This window comes from Cyprinus carpio, chromosome B12 (assembly GCF_018340385.1).
Source record: "Cyprinus carpio isolate SPL01 chromosome B12, ASM1834038v1, whole genome shotgun sequence".
Classification (NCBI taxonomy): Eukaryota; Metazoa; Chordata; class Actinopteri; order Cypriniformes; family Cyprinidae; genus Cyprinus; species Cyprinus carpio.
This window is the reverse complement of record NC_056608.1, coordinates 1,548,485-1,567,926: the sequence shown is the minus strand read 5'-3', so window position 1 is coordinate 1,567,926 and position 19,442 is coordinate 1,548,485. Positions and strand designations below refer to the sequence as shown.

At 35.8% G+C, this 19,442-nt stretch overlaps 3 protein-coding genes across 4 annotated transcripts; 2 read left to right on the top strand and 1 right to left on the bottom strand.

Moving 5' to 3' along the window:
* Window positions 1–1,113: 1,113 nt before the first annotated feature.
* cdr2b (cerebellar degeneration-related protein 2b) lies at window positions 1,114–6,260 on the bottom strand. Its single transcript, XM_019086901.2, has 5 exons — window positions 5,949–6,260; window positions 5,372–5,484; window positions 3,793–3,941; window positions 3,565–3,720; window positions 1,114–1,957 (listed from the first exon to the last, which is right to left on the bottom strand). The coding sequence occupies exons 1-5, from the start codon at window positions 6,025–6,027 to the stop codon at window positions 1,309–1,311; spliced, it is 1,146 nt and encodes a 381-aa protein (XP_018942446.1). The 5' UTR covers window positions 6,028–6,260; the 3' UTR covers window positions 1,114–1,308.
* Window positions 6,261–7,125: 865 nt separating this feature from the next.
* Window positions 7,126–12,172, top strand: mettl9 (methyltransferase like 9). 2 transcript variants are annotated; one of them, XM_019086905.2, is made up of 6 exons: window positions 7,126–7,285; window positions 7,418–7,588; window positions 8,660–8,850; window positions 8,940–9,149; window positions 9,914–10,098; window positions 11,476–12,172. In XM_019086905.2, the coding sequence occupies exons 2-6, from the start codon at window positions 7,418–7,420 to the stop codon at window positions 11,682–11,684; spliced, it is 966 nt and encodes a 321-aa protein (XP_018942450.2). In that variant the 5' UTR covers window positions 7,126–7,285; the 3' UTR covers window positions 11,685–12,172. The 2 variants fall into 2 exon arrangements, with proteins under 2 accessions (XP_018942450.2, XP_018942448.2); XM_019086903.2 differs by lacking the exon at window positions 7,126–7,285 and having other exon boundaries at window positions 7,388–7,588.
* Window positions 12,173–14,170: 1,998 nt separating this feature from the next.
* Window positions 14,171–18,673, top strand: kdelr2b (KDEL endoplasmic reticulum protein retention receptor 2b). Its single transcript, XM_019086906.2, has 5 exons — window positions 14,171–14,405; window positions 15,071–15,171; window positions 15,908–16,066; window positions 17,084–17,336; window positions 18,033–18,673. Exons 1-5 carry the CDS (start codon window positions 14,315–14,317, stop codon window positions 18,065–18,067), a joined length of 639 nt encoding a protein of 212 aa, XP_018942451.1. The 5' UTR covers window positions 14,171–14,314; the 3' UTR covers window positions 18,068–18,673.
* The last annotated feature ends 769 nt before the right edge of the window (window positions 18,674–19,442 follow it).

Below are 19,442 nucleotides of genomic sequence, written 5' to 3'. Positions count from 1 at the left end.
TAATGTACATATACACAATGGTTGATTACTGATTACATTACAGTACTTCCTATTTCTCCCAATATACTAGATATGGTTATTTTTTTGGTTTTAAAATAAGTTTATTCTATAATATACGTTTCCTTAAATTCTACCCAGTGTCTAAGCTTACAGCATTGCACCTTTGTAATTTTTCCATATTGCTATCTCTAATGTGCAGTGCATCTGTATTGAAGATAACAGACGGCACACGTCAGCCTGATAAATGCATTACATAATGCTGCGATGTCACTCAAATCTTATCAAGGGCCTTGATTAGAAGCAGCCTTTCCTCTGGAACTGACGACGATGTTCTCTGATGTCCAAGGGTCTGCGTGGAAAGTCCATTTATGTGCAGTATGAAGTTCAGTCTTCTCATTTGCATCGATACAGGTGAAGGTTCACATGCAAACACTCGCCCTGTTACGGGGTTATGAATGAATGGTACTAACATGACCTGAAACACGTGAACTAGTGGTGTCACAAAGTTCATGTGCCAGTAAAATATTCTTCAAGTAACTGTTTGACATCTTTAAGATAATGGGATTCCTTTAACAGATGCAACGAATGCACAGATCAGTAATGACTAAAACACTAGGCTTTATTGCACAGGGCTAAAGTAAATATATCTTCAAAATTCAAAAGAGACTATAACAAAATAAAGACTATTTTTGTATCATTCTGATTATTGCATTTCACTATTTTCATGGCAAATGTCTTTCACACTACTGTAATGCAGACCAACAAATAATACATTTGTGTTCATCTACATATTTGTGTTTCATCTAATGCTTGCATCCACTCTGTCTATAATTTAGTGATTTTTAATAGTTTCTTGTCGGGGTGATCTTCAAAGTCAAACTTCTGTACACAAATGTAAGTATTACAACAACCTTTACAGAGCCCAATTTTATTACAGTATTCTTCTTAGATCATTAAATAAGATTCATTGACATGGTTTGACATTTTACAATTTTCACAACAAGCTATTTTGTATTTTATTTTACTACTATTTTACTTTATTTTATTTTATTTTTTTCCCTACTGATTATGTGGTAATATATAACATGAAAATGTAATTTTTGTGAGATTCACTCCACTATAAATACACAAAGATTTAATGTTTGCTTCAGAAATCAGTTACAGTACATTTTAAGTTTACAGAAATATTTACAGAAGTGCGTTGTATACACTCGCTAGGTAATAAAAGCAAGACAGAACCTGGTATAAACCTGTCGTATCAAACCTTTAAGGTCTCTAGTTCTATAGCGATAGACGCAGATCAGTGCCTCATTCAACCTTGATCCTGTTCTCCTTCAGGTCCTTTTTGCTCTTTTGGATAAAGGTGAAAATCTCCTGAAACAGGGCCTTGTACTCGGGCTGCTGGGAATCGTTCTGTGTGTTTACACCCGGCGAGTGTGTGTGCGTTTGGTCGGTTTTTTGCTTCTCTGACAACATCTCACCCTGGCAGCGGCGCAGCAGCGTGTCGTATTTCTCCTGCAGGGCGGTATATTGAGCATCCACCTCATTTAGCAGAGAGATACCATGATGCTCCACTGCAGGCTGCTCATCACTAAGCAACTGCCTCTCGCTGCTGCAGCTCCGCCCCCTGTGTACGGCCCCACCCACTTCATCATCCAATGGGAGGAACACGCTATCTTCGCTCGAGCGCAAAAGCAGGCGGAGCTCCTGGGCTTCAGCCTCCGTCTCGGCCAGCCGCTCCTTGTAGACTCCGAGCAGCGCTACTTTGGGCTCCAGCTGGCTGAGTTCATGCACCAGAGCCTCAGCTTCCAGCTCGGCCGTCTCTCTCTGAGCGCGCTCTGTGCTCAGCTGCGCCTGCAGGGACTCAACCGAGCGCTTCAGCTCCCAGTACTCGTCTTGTTCCTCTCGCTTCAGTGACGAGCGGCTGGTGGAAACAGAGGGCTCATGGGAAAAGTACCTGAAATACATGCAGCATGGTTAGAAATCAGAGCCGTTGGTCAGATAATTGAAGATCGAAATATATGAGAATCCTAATGGTATAAATTCATGTTAAAGACAACAACAGACAGCATTTTACTGAAATCTGGAGTTCAATAGACCAGGGATCTCCAAACCTGCTCCTGGAGAGCTACCGTCCTGCAGACTTCAGATCCAAACCTGCTCCATCACACCTGTCTGTAACTATCAAGTGACCCTGAACACCTTGATTAGCTGGTTTAGGTGTGTTTGCTTGGGGTTGGAGCTGAAGTCTGCAGGAAGGTAGCTTTCCAGGAGCACGGTTGGAGACCACTGGTCTAGGCTAAAATATTGTGTAAAATATTTACTTTTTCTGAGATCAACCAAAAGAGACTACTATCTTAGCGTTTTTCAGAATATTCAATTAGAAAAAATGAAGGATGGGACTTAAAGTGTTAAATATAAAGACACTATCACAAACAACAAGGTCACAATTGTTAGATATAAAGTCTCAAATTATAAACAATGAAGTCCCGATTGTTAGTTATAAAGTCGCAGTTGAAGTCGCAACTATTAGATATAAAGTCGCAATTAAGAAAAATTAAGTCACAATTGTAAGATATAAAGTTGCAATTACGAACAATGAAATCAGAACTATTAGATATAAAGTTCGAACAGCTGAGTCTTTACTCATTTTCAAAAAAACATCTAAAGACTCATCTTTTTCGCCTGCACTTAACCAACTAATACTAGTACTTACCTTTTCTTTTTCTTTGTCTATCATATTCAAAAAAAAAAAAAAAAAAACCCTGGCTACATGTTCTGTACTAGACTAACTGAGACTTGTCATAGCACTTGTATACCGTTGTTGTTCTCCCGTTGATCTGACTGTTTTCTACTGTTCTCATTTGTAAGTCGCTTTGGATAAAAGCGTCTGCTTAAATCGCAATTAAGAAAAATGAAGTACAATGAAATCACAACTATCACAAAAATTAGATATAGTCACAATTAAGAAAAATTAAGTTGCAATTGTTAGATTTAGTCACAATTATGAACAATGAAATCACAACTATTAGATATAAAGTCGCAATTAAGAAAAATTAAGTCACAATTGTTAGATATAAAGTCACAATTACGAACAATGCAGTAGCAACCTTTAGATGTAAAGTCTAAATAACCAACAATGAAGTCACAATTGGTAGATATAAAGATGGGAAATAGAGTTCTGTAATATAACATTTGCAATTGCAAGAAATAAAGTTGGAAGTGTGAGATGTCAGAACTGAGAAATAACACTGCAAATGTGAAAATTGTGAAATCAGAATTTTTTTCTAAGAGCGCATGTAACACGATATATATTTTCCTTCCCTTGCGTCAAACAACCCTGTCCATGTCACCTCCAGCAGATCAAGCAGAGTCTAGCAGGAATATAAATGTGTGGGAAAGAAGTTCTGCTAAGCCTGAAACCTACGAATGAGAAGAAGCTAATTGGTTTCTTTTCTAATCCACTTGACAGTTTAAAAGCCACTAGTTTCACGTACTTGACCTACTGTACCACAAAACACAGTGGGGGTTTAAAATAGCCAAAAATGCACTGCAGAAACCTACTTGTGCAACTGACGGCTCTCCTCGCTGCATGTGAGACCCTGAACACCGTCAGGATCACGGGACCGGGTCTGTTCAGCAGAATCCAGCTTCAGCTTCTGCATATCCCTCTGGAGCTCCTCCACCTGAGTCTGCAGCCCTTCCATCGTCTCTGTGAGCCTGCCGTCAGGAAATACACCAATCAAAGCATTTTCTCCCTGCATTCTTTAAGCATCGTCTCTGAAGTCTCACCCTTCGATCTTCATCTGAGCCGCTCTGTTCTCCAGCACCAGCCGTTGGTTTTTCAGCTCCAGGTCTTGTGCGGTTGAATCCAGCTGCTCGTAGAGTTTAGCCTGCTGATCGTTCGCCGACCTCAGCATATCCACCTGTTTAGAAAGATACTGAACAAAGGAGAACAAAACATTAGACTGAACACTAACAACAGTCCAGATACCTTTGTCTGTCTCATTTGCATAAAGGCTTTTTCTCAGTTATTCTTAAGCAAATGTAAATATAAGATATACAGTACAGGTCAAAAGTTTGGAAACATTACTATTTTTAATGTTTTTGAAAGAAGTCTCTTCTGCTCATCAATCCTGCATTTATTTGATCAAAAATACAGAAAAAAACGGTAATATTGTGAAATATTATTACAACTTAAAATAATAGTTTTCTATTTGAATATACTTTTAAAAAAATAATTTATTGCTGTGATGCAAAGCTGAATTTTTCAGCATCATTACTCCAGCCTTCAGTGTCACATGTAACATCCAGTCTATCACATGATCATTTAGAAATCATTCTAATATTCTGATTTATTATGAGTGTTGGAAACAGTTCTGCTGTCTAATATATTTGATGAATAAAAGGTTAAAAAGAACTGCATTTATTCAAAATAAAAAATAAAAATTCTAATAATATATATTCTAATAATATATTTTCTTTACTATCACTTTTTATCAATTTAACACATCCTTGCTAAATAAAAGTATTGATTTTATTTAAAAAAAAAAAGAAAGAAAAAAAAATATTACTGACCCCAAATTACTGACCAGTAGTGTATATTGTTATTACAAAATATTTATATTTTAAAAACATAGCTGCTTTTTTTTTATTTAATTATTTTTTTTTACTTTTTTTCTTTTACTTTTATTAAGCAGCAGAACTGTTTCCAACTTTGATAATGAATCATCATATTAGAATGATTTCTAAAGGATCATGTGATAATGATCCTAAAAATTCAGCTTTGCATCACAGAAATAAATGATAATTTAAAGTATAAATTTAAAAACAATTATTTTAAATTGTAATAATATATCACAATATTACATTTTTTTCTGTATTTTTGATCAAATAAATGCAGGCTTGATGAGCAGAAGAAACTTCTTTCAAAAACATTAAAAATAGTAATGTTTCCAAACTTTTGACCTGTACTGTACATCCATTTTATTGCCTTTTAAGAGTCAAGTTTTAGCTATAGATTCATTCGTTTACGCAGTTCAACAGTTATATAATGGCTATCAGTTGTGCTTTGCAAATATTGACGCTAAGTGAAAATCTGGCACAGTATCTGAAATATTAGGCAATGCATTCTCTATTTATGGCCTTTAGATACAATACATCTAGATATCTGTCTGTTTCTGTCAGTACTGTATTTTAAAATGGTTTATCACCACATGGAGCAGACAAAGATTTATACAACCGTAAAATCAACTGATTATACAGAGAAGGTAGATGGAGGAACTATCCAAAGAACCACATCAATAAAAGTCTGCTTTTCTGTGCATATGGTTTTCGTTTCGAAGAAGATAGATAGATAGATATGCAGTACCTCTATCTCCTGTATCTGTTCCTGGTTGGTGATGTACATCTGTTGGAGAGTCTCTTCTAGGTCTCTGTTCTGTTCCAGTAAGTTTTTCCCCAATTCTGCGGCTAAATGCAGATCTGCATGAAGAGAACATCTAATGAGCAACCAAAAACTGAAGGCAAAAAACATGATTCTGAACCATTTTAATTGACTTTTTTGTTGTTGTTGTAACAAGTATTTGTCAGTGTGGTTGATGTTGCAATCATTTGGGCATCTGTCACTAGGTGGTGTTTAGTAACTTCTCCTTTGACTTCACAACTTCATGTCAAAGCTGATTTAACTCTTTCATGTCTAAAATGTTTTGTCATTGTGTCAGGATGTGGTGGAGAGTCAAGCACACACAATGCACATTTCCTGTCATCATCAATGCTGTTTTCATGAACAAATTAAATTTTTTCGAAGACTTTAATTAAATGGAGACCAAACGAAAGTGTTTTCTCATTCACTGCAGGTTCACAAAAGTGCGTCTACCACCTTTTTTTCATTTAAAAAGTGTTACAAACTTATACTTTTTCAGAAGGTCAGATATAGAATCACTCACCGTGTTCCAGATCTTGATGATCGTACCATGGCTCTTCCTCTTTGATATCAAATTCTCCTTCTATAATATCTGTGAGCATCTTTAAACAGTCGAGCAGAACAGCTGAGGATCCTCTAGTTTCTGTGTTAAACTCTAATTTCGAAATGTTTAAAGCAGGCTACTTATAATGTCCTGTCCGCAAATGTATATGATAGATTTCTTTTAATTGTTGGAGATGATTTCTCTGAGACGTGGCGTGTGTATAACGACCGTCTCTGCAGAATAATCTGAATCTGGACTGTGTGCGCGCACGAGGTGGAACTCAACGGAGCGCGCACGCTGTGTGAACGCGCCTGTTATCTCCGTGTGCGCGCAGTGTACAGTTTTCCCCTGTACACTATATCTGAACGACCTTAGGTTGCTTTAAAACGTTCAAATATAGTTAAGCAGGCTACAGTTCGGACAGAAATGGATCAGTACAATCCAAAACAAATGATAATATAATTGCCTTCATGCATTTGTATACATTTATTTTAACTATTGGTAGTTGGAGCATCTTCTTGATGCGATATCTATCTATCTATCTATCTATCTATCTATCTATCTATCTATCTATCTATAAACATATCAACGAAATCCTTTGTTTTCTACCCCTCAAGAATGTGTTTATTTTTAAGAAATGGTTAGGTACATGTTCAAATGATTGATGTTTAAGACAAAAAATCTATAAGAAAATCATCATTTATGCATATGCAACGTGTACTACTTTTCTAAAAAAAAAAAAAAAAACTAAAAGAAACAAAGCCATTTTTAAATACAATATAATTTATTAAACAGTAGAATAAATGATGGGCCATATATATATAAATATATAAAAAGTATGAAATTAGTTAAAAGTATTGAACACAGCAGAATATATATATATATATATATATATTAGGGGGGAAAAACAATTTAGTTAAAGGTATGAAATTAGTTAAAAGTATTGAACACAGCAGAAACTGACGTGTGAGGAGGACAGTTCCTCACTAATTATTTTAAAAGGCTTATAAATCGGCCATATCATGTTTTCATGTTACAAACATTAGAGCACATTTAAAACAATCGACAAACATGAAATATATGCGTTTATGCAGATGCAATAAAATGCAGAATTTTCCAGTAGCTAACAAGCGCCCCCTGGCGGTAACATCAGATATGCGCGGTCACGTGTTTTGTCGGGCTCTTTCAAATGTAACACAGTCAGGAAGTGATCTTTTTTCGAAGGGACTCTGCTAATTTGTGCCAGATGTGTCGTGTTTGCCGGTCAGATTATGCATAACAAAGATGTGTGCGTGTAAACAGCGCCACACCTTCAGGTTAGTTGGTTAGTTTGTTTGTTAGCGTGCTGTAATTTGGGTCCGGGGTCATATTTCTTGACTAATGTAGTATCTGTGCGCCTGGTGTCGCTCGCTGAAGTCACACTGTCTGTCGCTATGTGTCATCCGCAGATGAGGACGCTGATCTTCGTCGCTTGGCTGTTGTTTTACGTGTCTTTTTTACTGGGAATGAGAAAGATGTGGACTGGAAAGTATGTTCGCAGTCCGCTGGCTCGAGCTCTGATCATGAACATGGGGAGCGAGACTGACTCACCTGGATCACCTGGATCTGAAGCCCAGCAGGTGAGGGAGCGAGTTTAGCTGGTTATTAGAAACTGTTGTAGAGTTTTACACTAGCTAGCACAAAGTGTCGTCTTTTACAATGCTCTCGAACTCGTGCTTAAACTGTTTTTTTTTTTCGAACTTAATAATGCAATATGTTCAAACATTTTAAACACTATGATGTGAATATGTATATTTTTCAGTACTATAGTGTATGTAAAAAATAAATAATGTATATATACCACGATATTGGGACCATCACTGTTGTGGTTGCATTTACAGTAAGAAAAAAATACCATGATATTACCATGTTTTTAGACGTGAGATCATGATTTTGTACATTTACCAATAGCATTGCTTTATATCCATTGGAATTCCATGCATATATAATGACATGTGCTAATTATAATTACCATAGTGTTTATTATGCCATAAGAAAGCATTTCTGTTATGGTAGCTTTTACATTACTAAAAATGTAACCATGTAATAACATATGGCAACTGTTGTAACCATTCATTACCAGAGCATTCATCAAAATACCACGCTAATACCATTCAAAACAATCCGCATGACATGTTTGACATGTTTGAAGTACCATGTAAAGGTTATAGATCAAGAATACAGACCATCATGATAGAGTTGTTATTATTGTTAAAGGTGCTGTGTGTAGGATTGACAACTAGTGGTTGAACTAGGTACTGCAGTCCAAATTCAAAATATTGGAGAGGGTTTTTTTCACCAGACCCCTCCTCCTCAGACTTGACAGGTTGCCAGATTGACGACACCAACAGGAACGAGTGCACTTGATGATGAATGAAATTAAATATGCTGAGTTTTCCGCCAACTTGGCAACCCGAGGTGCTGAAATACAATTGGGTGAACTGGCAGTGGGCGGAGTCACACAGACCAAAACAAAGACATTTTCAAAGAAGAATAACTGACTGTAGCATTGTTTTTCAGATAAACAAGTATGTTAACTTAGCATGTTTCTTAAATATCTGTCAACGTATTATGATATTTGTATGCTTTAGTAGAGTCAAATCTTACATACAGCACCTTTAACATCTTATATGATGTGGATGTGTTTGCAGTGGTACCGCTGCAGTCCGGAGATGCTCGGAGAACAGGTCCGGTCTCAGTTCATTCAGAGTCATCTAGATGAGGACACGCAGGCTTTCCTCCGCCGAAGCATGGAGAAATCCGGCTGGCTCTTCACGCAGCTCTACCACTCGCTCTTCTCCACCATCTTCAGCCCCATCGTGTCTCGAACCTCCATCAACGGGTGAGCACCCCTGACTCTGTCGCAGGCTCCAGCGCTGCTTCTGATGAGCGGCTCCTCACGGCCTCCTGTCCTGTCCTGTCTGTCCGCAGCTTTCTGGGCCGCGGCTCCATGTTTGTGTTCTCCAAGGAGCAGTTTCAGCGTCTTCTCCGGATCGAGCCGGAGTGGAAAGGGCAGAGGATGCTGGATCTGGGAGCCGGTGACGGAGGCGTGACTGAAGTGATGGGCCGTCACTTTCATGAGGTGTTTGCCACCGAAGTCTCCACGCCGATGAAGTGGCATCTCCAGAGAAAGAACTACAGGTACACGAAAATAGCAACAACTGAAAAAAAGTTTTTTTCGGTGTTCGACTGAATAAAATGTACTGAGCAACGACGGGACGCGAGGAAAATCTGCTCTGAAACTATTTTTACAAGTCATGTGACGATGTGATATGTGCGACAAACATCTTTTGAAAATCGTAATGAGAATCATTCATAAAATCTGCTGTTTATTTTGGTTTCCGCCAAAATGAAAGCTCCAACAATATTCATAAATGATTGTATTTTACTGTTCTGTAAAATAAACTAAAAAAGGAAGACAATAATAATTACAACAGCTCTATTTATTCATTTAGTATAACATTCACACATAGTGTTCAGATTGGGATCTGTAATATTTTCTAGGCTGCATTTATTTGTACAGTAAAAAATACATGCCTGATTAAAAAAGGGGGTCTCAAAAATGGTCTAAAAATATTATTTTACTAACTTGCATTAAGTTAAATTATGCTTTGTTATGGATCATATCTGCTAGAATGTTAAAAAAAAAATCTGTATTTTTAAATGGTTGTTTTGTAATTGTTTTGTTTTTCTTTGAAAAGCAAGACAAAACAGTGCAAAGCACATATTGGCTGTTTAATTTATGTAATGGTGAAAACGTTTGCAAAATACATGAGAGGGGGAAAAAAAACCGTGAAAAACTGTTTCGGCTTCAGGCATGAATTTTCATTCTGCTGCATCCCTAGTAGAAATAAAGCTAACAAACTGTGGTGATTGTGAGCGTGTGCTTGACTCTGAATCTCCAGCCTGCTGGGCATCGATGAGTGGCACCGAACGGGCTTCCAGTACGATCTGATCAGCTGCCTGAACCTGCTGGACCGCTGCGACGAGCCGCTGCAGCTGCTGCAGGACATCAGGAGATCACTGGTGCCGCACACGGGACGCCTCGTCTTAGCCGCGGTGCTGCCCTTTCAGCCGTATGTAGAGACGGGTAAGACGACCGCTGCAAACACAACTACTGAGCAATTCATGAGTGGCTGCTGCTAGCTGCTTTATTATACATTAGCACACTTGCAGAGCTTAGTATGCATCTAGTAAGAGGAAATACTGAAGATCTGATTTGTCAGTGAAATCAGTATGTCATGTTTTTATTTTTATTTATTTATTTTTTGTTTTCTTTGTTTGCATTCAATTACATTAATTAATTAAATTATTTATTTATTGTGTTGCCAGCATTAAAATGCATTCCATTATTAAATGCATTACACATACAATAAAACTCATCATTTTAATTCAGAAATAATTTAAATTTGTATTTTTTTTTTCAAGAAACAGACTTAAGAAAGAAAAAAAAACCCTTAAGTATTTTGGTACGATCTTTTATTATTATTTCTTATAAAACAAACTGGTTAACTTCTGCTAAAAAATCAACAAAAATGCAAAAAAAAACTATAAAATGGGAAATTACATACACCGACGATGAATCATCATATATATGAGATTCATATTGAGAACAAATATATATGTAATTACATATATACTGTATATATATATATATATAATATATATATATATATATATATATATATATATATATATATATATATATATATATATATATATATATATATTATATATATATATATATGTGTGTATGTGTATGTATATATATATATATATTAGGGCTGTCAAATGATTAATCACGATTAATCACATCCAAAATAAAAGTTTTGTTTACATAATATATGTGTGTTACTGTGTATATTTATTATGTATATATAAATACACACACAGCATGTATATATTAAGAAGAATATGTTATGTTTATATATTAAATATATTTATATATAATATAAAAATATAAGAATATAAATATATAAATGTATATACATGTAAATATTTTCTAAAATATATAATTTATGTGTGTGTATTATATATACATAATAAATATACCCTGTACACATACATATATTATGTAAACAAAACTTTTATTTTGGATGTGATTAATCGTGATTAATCATTGACAGCCCTAATATATATATATATATATATATATATATATATATATATATATATATATATATATGTGTGTGTATATATATATATGTATGTATGTATGTATATGTTTTGGCTTAAATTTACTTATCTTTTTTTATATTGATTAATAAGTGCACACTTATGTGTATGCAGCATGTAAGAAAAATATGTATTCAGTTGTAACAGATTTTAAAAAATGGTTAAACATTGGTTAAACATTTTTCAAACTATTTTTTTTTTTTTTTTTTTTTTTTTTTTTTTTTTTTTTTTTTTTTTTTGCTATGCATTCTTATTTCTTGTTTAATTTGTGACTGTACCGTTTCACTTTTAGGCGGGGCCTGGGTGCGACCCAAGGAACACATCAAGGTGCAGGGCAAGACGTGGGAGGAGCAGGTGACTCACCTGAGCACAGACGTGTTCCTGAAGGTGGGCTTGGAGGTGGAGGCCGTCACGCGTCTGCCGTATCTGTGTGAAGGGGACATGTACAAGGACTACTACATGCTGGACGACGCCGTCTTCGTGCTGAAACCTCAGGAATGAAAGGGCTTCGTGTCAGATGAATGATGCTTCTCGTCTGTTACGTCTCAGGAAAATGAAAGCTTTGAGAGACAAATGATTATATCTTATTGCAACTATTGAACAGTAGAGTAATTGTACTACAAGAGTAGCACAGCTGTGTGAGGGGTTCTCTGTGGGGGAAATCTAAATATATATATATATATCTAATAGAACATATTAGTTTGGTCAACCGAGAGGTAGCTATTAAACTCAAAATCTCCTTCTGTGCCTCCCTTTATGTTTTCTGCATCTGTAGTGAGTTTCTCATGGGATGTATGAGAAATATCTTAGGACCAATGTTTTTTTTTTAATGAATAAGTAAAATGCTGATGTGCACAACACAAAACATCTCAAGATACTTGTATGTAGATAATAGTTAATCACGGGATGTGATGTTCTGTTTGTAGACAGATTTTTAATGTTTTAAATCAAGTATTGTCCTGTATTAAATCTGTTTACTGTGCGATAAATCTCCGTTTGTTCTCTGTATTTGGTTTGTGATGGAATATTGACAGTGTACATGATGATGAGATAAGCAGAACTTTAACTTTATCTATGTTAAGAAGACAAATTAACTTATTAAAATCAAAGAGTAAAGCTAATTTGAATAAAGCTATTAACAGCGAGAGATAAAACTTCTTAAAAAATTCATTATAAAAAAATTATTAATATTATTTTTTTATTATAAACAATCCAGTAATTCAAAACAAGCCACAAATTAAAAAACTTGAAAAAAAATAAACTAAACAGAATTATTATGGAAATGAGAAGTGAGAGAGAAACAAAGCACTGGAGTAACAATTGCACATAATATAGATTTATTTATAGTCTTTATAAAATGTAGATTTAAAAATAAATACATAAGTACATGTACATTATTTATACATATAAATACAATTAATATTATAAATAATTATGAATATCTTAATATCAATACTATTAATCATTATGATTTAATAATTCATTGAAAATTAAATTATGACTAATATGAGTACACTCACATGTATGCAAGGTGTAAAAAATGTATTAAATTGTAACTTATTTGAAAATAGATTTATAGTCAATAAAGTAATTGTTAGAAATGTATCTCATTTTAGTTTAATTCAGTCAAAAAGTTTCTTTTTATATGAATTATTACACTATATTTCTACACATTCCTACATTAAAATTTCAACAACATTCTCACACACACACACACACACACACACGTATGTATATGTGTTTCGTTTGGTTTAAGTGTGTTTGGATTGAGTTGGAATCTAAACTCCACAGATCCTCAAGAGCAGGATCCAGCAAACTTCCCACACACTCTTCCCAGCCCACAAGTTCACAAAAACAGAAAAACACCGAGAGGAAAAGAAATCGACACGAGAGGAGAGTCCACACAGGCGGCGCTGTCTCAGAAAGACTCCTGTTGTCACGTGTCATCTGTTACTTTTCTCCGCGTGGATCAGAGCGGACCAATCACAGTCGACTGCGATTACTGCCTAATCATTATATTTTATAGAAATGTATTATGCTGGTTCGCAGTTACTAATACATATTATTAGTGTTGATACAGCAAATAAAAAGAAACAAGAAAAAACAAACAAACAATAACGTAAAGATAAAGCATATTAATAAAAATATTTTTAAAAAAGGGGCGAAGGTCTTATTCTAATAATAAAATAAAACCCAAAAGTTCTAAGTTTATAAGAGTTTCTGGGCATTTCTGTCCGTCATGCAATGAAGAGACTTCACAAATATCTTTAGTTCATTCTTCCATCCGCTGAAGTGAGGGTTAACCTTTAAAAACCTACATCTATGAATAAAGTGTTTGCGCAAAATAATTAAGATACTCATCAAAAAGTCTATTCTTATCCTTAACAATACTTTCATTGAGACCACAGTCAAAGGGTGTATTTATATATGTTCAGAATAAAGCCAGTTTTGAAATTCAAGCCAAAAATTCTGTAGAGGAAAACACATTTGACCCTGGACCACAAACTGAAATTGACATGTATACATCACCTGAAAGCTGAATAAATAATCTCTCCATTGATGTATGGTTTGTTAGGAGGACAATATTTGTCTGAGATACAACTATTTGAAAATCTGGAATCTGAGGGAGCAAAAAAATCTAAATATTGAGAAAATCATCTTTAATATTTGATATATTTAGGGTAGGAAATCAACAAAATATCTTTATGGAACATGATTTTTATGTAATATCCTAATGATTTTTGGCATAAAAGAAAAATTGATCATTTTTACCCACACAGTGGCACAGTTGGCTGTTGCTACAAATACAGCAGTGTTACTTGTGACTGTTCTGTGCTGCAGGGACACACAGTATCTCTTCTAGACATAACCGGTTCTCAGAGCCTCAGTGCGCCCCTACAGGACTACAACCGTGTGTGCAATCGCCATATGAATTATCCAGCGATATTCTCCTCCTAGTGACAAACTCCGAGCATCATCATCATCATCCTGCGGCTCGGCCAACCCGCTGTCGGGCGCCACGTCGCGCTGCTCTCGCCATCTTTCAGTCGCGCGCTGCAGGGGCACTTGATCCGCGCTCGAGCCGCTTCACGCACTCATTTCAACAAAGCCTTCATCAGATCCACAGAAACATGAACGTATTCAGACTGACGGGGGACCTCTCCCATTTAGCAGCCATCATCATCCTCCTGCTGAAGATCTGGAAGAGCAGGTCGTGTGCAGGTGAGCAACCCAGCGGGTTTAGCAGAAAACGCGCACCGTGCACTTTTTAGGGCTGTTTATTTTTTTTTTTGAGTGTGCGAACTTCACATTTGGGCAAAGTGTGTTTGTGTGATTTGTTTATGTGGCAGCTGATCCACTCGTTTGTGACGTAAACTCAAGCACTAGGCCACGTTTGAGTGAATTAAGCAAGTGTTGGTGTTTAATGCCAGTTGTTTGGGTTTTAATGTTTAGTTCCTTCAGTGATGTTTCGCTTTAGAGTGAGTTGCATTGAGTTGTATGGCGTATAAATCAAAAGCACCAGTGATTTGAACCAGCTGAATGTTGTAAAGCCTGTTTAACTTTGGAGTTGTGCTCCATTTAGGTTATCAGACTGTAGATAACCAGTGACTTCATTCATTCCTCCTGATTGCGTGCTCTGACCTCTGACGTGGCAGCAGGATCTTATTAGAATATTATTTGTTTCACACTGACTGTCACTGCAGTGGTCTCTGGGTTAATTGCAACATTGTTTTGTGATAATATTGTACAAGAAATCTTCACTTCTGCATGCTTTAGTGATGTTGTAACAGCCTTATTCATGTTAATGTCTTACAAAACAAACTGAACGTGTGAAATGGGTTTCGGTTTGCATTAAAGACAATGTGTTGTTGATGTGTGTTTTTCAGGAATATCTGGGAAGAGTCAGATTCTGTTTGCCTTGGTGTTCACCACTCGCTATCTGGACCTTCTCACTTCCTTCATTTCGTTGTACAACACCTCCATGAAGGTGAAGCTGAGCAGATTAATGTTCTAAACATCCTCATATTCATGCCTTTTTTTTTATTTCACAAACTCAACAGACCTGTCATAGTTGAGACTGAATTTATGTGCTATAAAAAAAAAGAATGTGTGAAATCAATTAAAAGGGCCATTCAGAGTTTGTTTACTCTAGAATATGAATGTGCATGAAGTTGACCTTGTGTTTTTTTTAAATGTGATTTGTGCTGAAGTTATTTTCAGTGGTCAAAACAGAAACCGTATGTGTAATTTGTTTTCAATTAAAAAAAGGTACTATATTTTGTGTCTATAATATTTATTCTTTAATATTCTGTGTTATTAGAACAGTTTTCATGGTGTCAGACAATTTTGATCTCTAAATTATGCATCAATTATTTTTGTATAACAGTGCAAATATTATTTAAAAATATTATTATATTCTATTAACACAGTGTTTGTTAAAAATAGAGCAGTGCTTTTAAAAAAATCCAATGCATGGTGTGCATATGTATATATAATATATTGCATATTTAATTTATTATTATTAGGCGTGCATATATATATATATTTTTTTACAATTTCTAGATATCATGACTGAGTTGTAGATTATACCACAAAAATATACTTTATATTTTTAATTTCCATGGCGGTCATTTTTGACTGCAAAGTTTACAAGTGTATTAAAAATGTAGAGATGGTTAAAGGGACTTTTTTGTAACACTGTTTTGTTGCATGTTCCCATGCAGGTCATCTATATCGCATGTGCTTATGCCACGGTTTACCTGATATACGTGAAGTTCAAGGCCACGTATGATGGCAACCACGACACGTTCAGAGCGGAGTTCCTGGTCGTTCCAGTCGGCGGCCTGGCTTTCCTCGTCAACCACGACTTCTCTCCTTTGGAGGTGAGAGAGCAAATCCGTCCCTGCATTCATTCACTCTCAAGTTTGTAGGGCTGCCCCGTAATAGTCGACTAATGGTTAGTCAACCAGAAGAGATTTGGTCGACCGAAATTTTATTAGTCGTCTAGTCGCAGAAAAAAAATCTAAATCAAAAATCCACAGAAAGTGGAGAAGTCACGCAATCTGTGACGGACAGATCGTTAACGGCTGCTTAACCAAACGCTTGCCTATCATTCATTGACCTCAAAGATGACTTATCTGAAATATGTTAGTAGCTGCAACTTTACATGGCCTCTCGATCTAATGTTAACCTAGAGAAATGTGCGCTATTGAAGCTGAAAAATAGCACGCTTGCTGCATGATAGATGGAGGCGGTCACTTGCTCTTAAAATACTCCATAATTTTTGCTCATACCGATAAGAGCAATCTGTAAAGACTCTGTTTATCTGTGTGAACTCATAACAACAACAAAACATTGCGCTTTTGTAAAATAGCAAACAGGATGCGCTTTCTGCCGTCTCGGTCTCTGTGAACCTGAGCACGTCACTTCTAAACTCCTTGTGCCTTACAGACATGAAAAATATATCTATAAACAGTGAAGTGTCTACTTTTCAATTGAACCTATTCAAATGGAAAACAAATGTTCTCAGATTATGTAATGCATGCAGGTGTATGCTGTACTGCGGAGATGACCAGTCAGTGTCACTGATTTCATCTCTAAAGCCGAAAACAACATTTATCAATAAATTATTAAAATGTTAATGCATCCTCCTTACTGTTTTATTATAATCTTTACTTGCTGTGGCAAGCTTTATGCATGAGCTTGAGCGCTTATCAGACTGTATATAGGCAAATAAAAGCTCATTTTTATGATTTAAAATGGTTTATTAGCAAACATGCGATTAGTCGATGCTTAAAATGAACGACTGCTAGTCGACCAGAAAAATCCTTAGTAGAGGGCAGCCCTACAAGTTTGTCTCAAGTTGATCCATTTATATCCTCATCTCTGGGTCATTGTAGATCATGTGGACGTTCTCCATCTACCTGGAGTCCGTGTCCATCCTCCCACAACTGTTCATGATCAGCAAGACCGGAGAAGCCGAGACCATCACCACACACTACCTGTTCTTCCTCGGCCTCTATCGCGCCCTGTATCTCATCAACTGGATCTGGCGCTTCTACTTCGAAGGCTTCTTCGACATGATCGCCATCGTGGCAGGCATCGTTCAGACAATCCTGTACTGTGATTTCTTTTATCTCTACGTAACAAAAGGTGAGTGTTTTTGGTTTAAAACCCTCAGCTGTGTTCTTTGTTTCCAGATGCAGAATGCACATGCTAGTGTAAATGGTTTTGAAATACAGATCAATCCTGAAAACATAATAACTCAAGGTACTCGATTAATCTGTCAGGTACTTAAGGTAACAAAATGACCTAAATGCACGTCCTTGTTTTGAAAATGCATCTTTTAGTTCAGTGGTTCTCGACCAGAAGACTCCGCAAACATCCATCAGAAATAATTCAATGATTTAATTCAATTAGTAGTAGTATTCCCTAAAATACTAGAGGAAATCACAGCCAATATCGTCTTTAAGTATTGTTTTAGAGTAAAAACGACTGAGAACTAGAGTCTTGATTTTGCATATATATGAAAAATAAAACGGGTTTCAGTGTTTTAAACTGCAGTTGATCGTGAAATCAATGTGACAAGTTAAAAGTGACGATTACTACTAGTTTAGCAATGATCAAACATCTCTGTAATCAGTAAGGAAACTTGCAACAGTATATCATCATTGTAGTTTAGGGTTTAATCGTTTGGCTGTATTGATTCCAGTGGGCTCTTAACAGCATTCTTATCAGGATCTAATCAAATGCTTTGCAAGACTGTTGTGTCTCTTTTAAATAAATAAATAAATGGTGTTCTAATCTGATCGTTGGAAGCTACTCAAGTGCTTCTTTTCATTATCTCAGTGTTGAAAGGAAAGAAGCTGAGTCTGCCAGCTTAAGTCTGAAAGAGCGCGGCGCACGGAGCGGCACGGGACGCAGAGGACGAGAAAGATGCCTGAGACGGAGTGCGAAAGAAGAGATCCAGTCCTGTTCACATCAGGAGCTCTGGAACCGCTCTGGATTCAAGATTCAGATCCACGGCTTCAACCAAGTCTTCGGATTCCTGTTTTATGCATCTTGTCTTACCCTTTTTTATTATTCTGTATCAAAGAAAAAGTTTTCTACATGAAACATGTATTATGATTTGACCGACGGCGGCATGAACGAGCCGAACGTCGCCTCAGTGCTAACAGGCGGGGATTGATTCTTATGATGAATATTGATTTTGTTTGTAAGAGTATTTTCAATCTGATTAAATGTTCATGTTTCCAAAAAGATTATGGGAGTATTTGTAGCTCCATGGGATAAAATTTAATAAAAAAAGTAAGAATGGTTTTGCTCAAATTCTTATTGCAATAATCTTTTGTTAAAAAAGGTCAGTCATAATAAAGTGTTCCCCCAATCCTCTCGTTTAATTAGGTTCAAATGGTACAATCTTAATGTTTGCAAGATGGAAATCACTGTAAATGGCTTCATAAAGAACCAAAAAATAAATTGTACAAATGCTCTCACAGATTTTTATGCAGTTTATTTTTAGGATTTGTAAAAGAAAAAAAAAAAGTACAATTATTTTTCTGCAAATTGACCTGCAGTTTTATTGCTTTAAAGGTTTTTTTTTTTTTTTTTTTTTTTTTTTGATTGATTGATTGATTTAAAATATGGTGCAGTATGCTGTAATGTGAACTCATGGACAGATATATATATATAGCCCACACTATATTAATATCAACACGTGTATTGTTTATTTTATTTCTATATGATCAGACTTTTAATACATGCCTTTTTTAATCACAATAATTACAGCAGCCAGGTTTTAGATTTGCTTTGAATCAAGCGTTTGCGCGGTGACACAACCTCAAATAAAGATTTTATGGGAAACATCGCTTGTTTTGAAAATGTAATGCACAAATTATTTTTAATTGCCACATAACTCATCATGAAGCCACGAAAAATCACATCAACATAAAAAACAGAAGCTTTTAAATATCAAAGCAAGAATTTTGTCCTGTTATATAAGGTGCGTTTACATGAATCATTGTAATTGGTTTAACCCTTTAACTGTCACCGTCCCATCTGTGGGACGCTTGACACTCTTTTTTTGTTGTCCTTTTTCTCTATAATAATTATTTATATTAATTATAATTCTCAAATCAGAAATCACACAACCATTTAAAATGTAAATTAAAATCTAATAACCTTATCGCTCTCACCTCTTAGTGGGCAGTGTCAAGTGTCATATTACAAAATGCATTACGGTCTTTTAGAATCAAAACT